Raw genomic sequence first — 6,850 nt, forward strand, 5'->3', positions numbered from 1 at the left:
CCAGGGTTGGAGGATCTGAGCTACAGGGAGAGGCTGAACAGGCTGGGGCTGTTTTCCCTGGAGCATTGGAGGCTGAGGGGTGACCTTATAGAGGTTTACAAAATTATGAGGGGCATGGATAGGGTAAATAGACAAAGTCTTTTCCCTGGGGTGGGGGAGTCCAGAACTAGAGGGCATAGGTTTAGGGTGAGAGGGAAAGATATAAAAGACACCTAAGGGCCAACTTTTGTACTCAGAGGGTGGGACGTGTATGGAATGTGCTCCAGAGGATGTGGTGGAGGCTGGTACAACTGCAACATTTAAGAGGCATTTGGATGGGTATATGAATAGGAAGGGTTTGGAGGGATATGGGCCGGGTGCTGGCAGGTGGGATTGGGTTGGGATGGAAACAGACCCTTCAGTCCAACTCGTCCATGCTGACCAGCTATCCTAACCTAATCTAGTCCCATTTGTCAGCACGTGGCCTATATCCTCTAAGCCCTTCCTATTCATATACCCATCCAGATACCTTTTAAATCTTGTAAATGTTGTAATGTTGTACAACTTCCTCTGAAAGCTCATTCCATACATGCATCACCCTTTGCATGAAAAATTTTAAATCTTTCCCTCACACCCTAACCCTATGCCCTCTAGTTTTGGGCTCTCTCACCCCAGGGAAAAGAACTTGTTTATTTACGCTATCCATGATTTTATAAACCTCATAAGGTCACCCCTCAACTTCTGACGCTCCAGGGAAAAAAGCTCCATACTATTCAGCCTCTCCCTATAGCTCAAACCCTGGCAACGTCCTTATAAATCTTTTCTGAACCCTTTCAAGTTTTACAACATCCTTCCTAGGACATAGACCAGAATTGCACGCAATATTCCAAAAGTGGCCTAACCAATGCAATGGACAGCCACAACGTGACCTCCCAACTCCTATACTCACTGCTCTGATCAATAAAGACAAGAGTACTAAACGCCCTCTTCATTATCCTATCTACCTGAGACTCCACTTTCAAGGAACTATGAACCTGCACTCCAGTTCTCCTGCACTCCAAGGTCTCCCTACATTCTTAAACAAAGACACAACATTAGCCACTCTCCAGCCATTCAGCATCTCACCTGTGGTTACAGATGATGCAAATAATTCTGCAAGGGGCCCCACAATTTTCTCCCAAACTTCCCACAATGTCCTGGGATACACTAGACTAGGTCCCAGGGATTTATCCACCTTTACATTCTCTAAGACCATCAGCACTTCCTCTTCTGTAATGCAAACTGTTTTCAAAACTTCAATAATTATTTCCCGACTTCTCTAACCTTTATTTCTTTGTCCGTAGTAAAAACTGACATGAAATATTCATTTAATCTCTCTCCCATCTCCTGAGGTTCCGCACAAAGGTGATCTCTTTGATCTTTACAGGGCACTACTCTCTCTCTGGTTGCTCTCTGGTCTGAATGTACAGAGGAACTTTAATTATCCGAGCAACAGGTAGGGAGTAATTTGTTTGGAGAGTCAAATGTTCGGATAATCGAATGCCGGATAACACAGTTTCGCCCAGCATCAGGACATTGTGATCTTGCTGGAAAATCCAAAATTCGAATAATCGAATGTCTGATAATTGAGGTTCCACTGTACTTGTAGAATCACTTTGCATTATCCTTAACCTAACCTGCCAATGCTATCTTATATTCCTGCTTTGCCTTCCTGATCTGTCTCTCGACACACGTTATACTGTTCAAAAGGTTCATCTGAACCCAGTTGTCTGCATCTAATATATGATTCTGTTTTGTTCTTGACTAGAACCTCAATATCTGTATTCATCTATTGTTCTCGAATCCTACTGGTCTGACCTTTCACTCAAACAGAAACATAATGACTCTGAACTCTTGTAATCACACCTTTGGAAGCTTCCCAGTTATCAGACATCCCTTCACTGCAAGCAGCCTACTCCAATCAACTTTTGAAAGTTCTTGTCTCATACTATTAAAATTTGCCTTACTCCAATTAAAAACTTTAACTTTTATGGAAGGCTTTTCCATAACTCTCTTAAAACTAATAGAATTATGATCACTAGACCCAGAGTGTTCCCTGCCTTATTTCCAAAGAGAAGGTCAAGTTTTGCTGTTTCTCTAGTTGGAGGATTGACATTTGATAACGAAAATTTTCTTCAACACACATAACAAATTCTTCACGATGCCAACCTTTAACACCATGTAACCTCCGCCAGTTTCAGAACCCATCAAGATCACTGCTTTCTTTCAGTTCTGACCCTTTACATATCCCCAGCCTTCACAGCCCAGTCATTATCGCCCATGCCTTCAGTTGATGGTCCTAAGCTCTGGAATCTAAGAATTCCTCTTCAATTTCTCTCCATGCCCCCTGTTTTCAGCTGCTCTTTAACACCTACTTCCATGACCCTTGTCACCTGTCCTCATATCTCCTTCGATGGTTTGGCGCTTGCTCAAAGGGCTGAATGGCCTACTCCCGCACTTATTTTCTATGTTTCTATGTTTGAAGAACAGTCTTTTCGTTTTAATTGAGAGGTTAGTTTAAACAGAATCAAAGAGGCAGGACAGCAGAGAAGGAGGCAACTCATTCCATTGTATCAGCGCTGGAAACCTTTCAGATTTGTCCCACTTTCCCCGGTCTTTCCTCACAGTCCTGTAAATTCTTGCCCTTTAACATTTCTATCCAATTCTGAACAACTGATTTTCCTTCCTCCATCCTTTCAAACATTCCCTATCCCAACAACTCGCTGCATTTTCTGATGTCACCTCACTGTTCAAGCAGGATCTGTGTAATTTTTAAACAAAAGGAGACAGGAATGCTGACAGGAACACAAAAGCGAGCAGGGACATCAGAATTAGACCAGACTCTTCCTGCCCAGGAAGAGACATTTGATGACCCCTGTGCTTCTGGAACGTTCTATGACTCCCCACTCACCAGGCCTCTCGGTAATGGAGGTTTCAGGTCCAAATTCTGTTCCAAACACAGGCCGGATGGTAAAGACGTACTCTCTCCCAAATTGCAAGTCAGTGATCTGGTAGGTGTTAATTGTGTCTGGCACAGTGACTGACTGTTGTTCTTTTTGCACTGAAACATGTAAACATTATGGGGTTACAGGGAGGTGTCAGCATTCAGACACTAACGAGCAAACAACATTCCTCAACAGTCCACTGCAAGCAGCTTCATTTTTACCCTTTCTCGGGATATGGGGTTCACTGAGCAAGGCCAGTATTTGTTTTCTGCCCCAGGTCACTCGGCAGAAGGTACGCCCAGAAGGAACAATTACACGAAACGGGCCAAAAATGGCAACTGTGTGCATACCTTCCACCTCCCGCGGTAATGGACGTGTGCTGGGAATGGCAATGAGGCTACATGTGTAAAGTGAGATGTGTCTGGAGCTGATTGGTTGGTGCGATTGTGACCGATCATGGATGCCAAAGCCTGACACCAACTTGGTTGCTGGGGCAGCTGAACAGCTTGTGGTTGTGAACGATACAGGGAGAAGCCTTTGGACTGCTCGGTGGGGAGGTGCTCAGTCTCCCTCCCTGAAGGAAGCTAATTGTTTCCTCCCACCAGTCACTGCAAACTGTTGCCTTTAACCAGTAACTAAGAGACTTTGCAGCTACTGTGCCAATTGTCCTGTGCCTCCTTCAAAGAAGCACAAGAACCTGGGGAAGAGATTCAGAAACACGAATTCCTGATCAGCCAAACGGATCATCTCAGTGAACCCTGTGGCAATTGAATTGTGGTTCTCCGTTACCTCAATCCTTAAAACTGATGTTGGTGCTCTGCTGAGGTACAACAATGTCAATGATGACACTTCTTTGCAGTTTGATACTTGCAAGACAAAATTTTCTGCAACATCCATGAAACAAAAACAGAAATTGTATTTGCACTAAAGACATTAATGTAAACTGAACAGCAACAAGCACCAATAGAGAAAGAGTCATCGACTGTCTCTGCTAGATGAGGATGACTCTCGTCCACTCTCAGAGTGAGTCTATAGGTTGCTGTACAAATTGATGAGACCACCACAGGCTCTGTTACACTGGGGGCAGGTGGTGGTCACAGGAAGGGGTGGGTGGGGTGTTATTGTGGCTGTGCACAAAGAGGACGAGTGCCTGACTATGGTCTTTGCTTGTTGCATTTTAGTCAGTGCCTGTTTGCAAGAGGCAAATTGACAGGAGAATCTAATCACAGGCCAGTTCCAAAGGTGTTTCGCAATCTGCTTCTGTCTGCTCCAAAACATCAGTAAAGGATGGTATTTTATGTGGTCTTCTGCACTATTTTTGAAATTCATTCAGTCGTGGGGTGAGGGCGTCACTGGCTGGGTCAGCATTTATTGCCATCCCTAATTGCCCAGAGGGCAGTTAAGTGTCAACCACATTGCTGCGGGTCTGGAGTCACATGTAGACCAGACCAGGTAAGGACAGTAGATGTTCATCCTTAAATGCCATTAGTGAACCTTTTCTTCTGACGATCAGTGAAAGCTGGTGGTTACTCTGACAGAGATTAACTTTCAGTTGTGGGTTTATTAATTAATTAAATGTAATTTCTACCATTTGCTGAGGCAGGATTTGAACCCATACCCCAAATGCATATGCTCAACATTACAAGTTCCGTGACATTAACACCATGGCCCCTCTAACTATCGCATTGTTATCGGCCTTAACCACTGCCTGTGGTAGTGACTTACATATCTCCTGGGTAAGGAGATTTCCCCTGAATTTATCAGGGATTGTTGGATATTTTTGGCGCCAGTTCTTAGTGAACAGATGGATTTTTACCACCAATAAATTCATGGTCATCATTAGGTTCTTAATTGCAAATTTTTATTGGATTCAAATTCCTGCCCATTTTAATTCCCCTTCCGATATGACCATCCTCGGCCTCCTCCATTGCCACAGAGAATCAGCAATTTGGAGGAACAACACCTCATCTTCCACCTGAGCCCGGAAGTCCCAATATTGAGTTCTTCAATTTCAAATAACCTCCCTTCCCATCCCCCGACTCCCTTCCCAGCCCCTACCCCTCCCTTCCCATCCCCCGACTCCCTTCCCAGCCCCTACCCCTCCCTTCCAATCCTCTGACCTACTCTTCCTTTCAGCCACCCTCTGCTTGTGTTCACCTATCCCTACCCTGTCGCCCCCAACCCCACTCCTCCCTTTATCTGCAGCTCCCCTTACACTCACCCCTAGTCCTGAAGAATGGTCATACCCGAAACGTTGACTTCTCCATCACCTGATGCTGCTTGGCTTGCTGTGTTCTTCCAGCCACCTGTCTATCTATGATGGGAATTAAACCAAGGTCCCCAGGACATAATTTGGATTAATGGTGCAGTGATAATACCAATGGGCCATAGACTCTCCATTTACACTCTGCAGTGTAACAAGATGACAAAGACATGACGTCTGATCTTAGTCCTGTTGCCAAGGCTAGACAGTGACCAGAACAGCAATGTTGTTGTGTAATGCTCTTGCCCACTGAAGACTTACAGAGAAAGGTCAATAATTGTTAAGCATTTCCATATTTGAACTTACAGGTAGCAAGTCTCCAAGAGAGGATATAGCTGGTAGCTCCAGGAACGTGGGACCAGCCCAGGGTCATTTGGCCAGTGTCAACATCAGTCACTCGGAAACCCTGCACCTCCTCAGCTTGAGCTGTAAACAAAGCAAGCAGAGAACTTTCAGAAACCACGACTAGCTTGATTGGCTGAATGGCCTCCTCCTTCTGGGCCAGAGCGACACTGTTACTGTGAAACTGAAACTGCCTGAGACTAAGCCACCTGACTCCAATTCCACAGACATACACGCCAATTTCGATTCCATCCCATACAAACTCCAAGAAGATCTGAATTCAAATAGCGCCTGTTATGACTTCAGGACATCACAAATCAAAACGCCACCTTAGACCCAATTAAAGAAGATACTTTGTGTCAGACACACACACAAAAAATAGAGGCACAAATAGGCCATTTGGCCCTTTAAGGCTCTTCTGCCATTTACATACCACGGTAGGATTCAAACTCAGGTCCCCCGGAATATTAGTTAGGTACTTAAATACTTACTTTTTATTCTTTTGTTAAATTAAAATGGAGCAGGATTGTGGCAACAAAGCAGTTTTCTCTGTATCTTCGTAAATATATGTGATAATAAGACCATTCACTCATTCAATCATTAGGTCTCCTGATTAGTAATATCCGCCCCCCACCCCCCCCAACTTAGTTGTTACTAAAACACTTTGAAATGTCCTAAAATCATGAAAGGCCCTAAAGAAATAAAGTGAACAGCATGCCAGAACCTCAGTAACTGCAAGTAAAGGTAACGTCAACATAGTCCTAGAGAACTGCTCTCGTATGACAGAGAGATGACACTTGTATTTAATATAAACCGACCGACTCCCACAGCTACCTAGACTACACCTCGTCCCACCTTGCCCCCTGTAAAAACGCCATCCCATATTCCCAATTCCTTCGCCTCCGCCGCATCAGCTCCCAGGAGGACCAATTCCAATACTGTACAACCCAGATGGCCTTCTTCTTCAAAGACCGCAATTTCCCCTCAGACGTGGTTGACGATACTCTCCACCACATCTCCTCCACTTCCCGCTCCTCCGCCTTTGAACCCCGTCCCTCCAATCACCACCAGGACAGAACCCCACTGGTCTTCACCTACCACCCCACCAACCTCCAGATACATCGTATCATCCTTCGTCATTTCCGCCACCTCCAAACAGACCCCACCACCAAGGATATATTTCCCTCCCCTCCCCTATCAGCGTTCCGGAAAGACCACACCCTCCGCGACTCCCTTGTCAGGTCCACACCCCCCACCAACCCCCCCCCCACTCCCGGCCACT

General features: G+C 45.2%; 1 protein-coding gene across 1 annotated transcript in view; it reads right to left on the reverse strand.

Annotated features, from left to right (window-relative positions):
* The window catches only part of LOC122559237 (collagen alpha-1(VII) chain-like), a 262,907-nt gene that overhangs the window by 221,587 nt on the left and 34,470 nt on the right, over positions 1–6,850 (reverse strand). Inside the window, exons 13-14 of the mRNA XM_043708618.1 lie at positions 5,533–5,652; positions 2,930–3,079 (exon numbers count right to left, since the gene is read on the reverse strand). Coding sequence (XP_043564553.1) covers positions 2,930–3,079; positions 5,533–5,652 — 270 coding nt within the window. The remainder of the gene's footprint in view (positions 1–2,929; positions 3,080–5,532; positions 5,653–6,850) is intronic.

Source organism: Chiloscyllium plagiosum, chromosome 18, assembly GCF_004010195.1.
Source record: "Chiloscyllium plagiosum isolate BGI_BamShark_2017 chromosome 18, ASM401019v2, whole genome shotgun sequence".
Lineage (NCBI taxonomy): Eukaryota > Metazoa > Chordata > Chondrichthyes > Orectolobiformes > Hemiscylliidae > Chiloscyllium > Chiloscyllium plagiosum.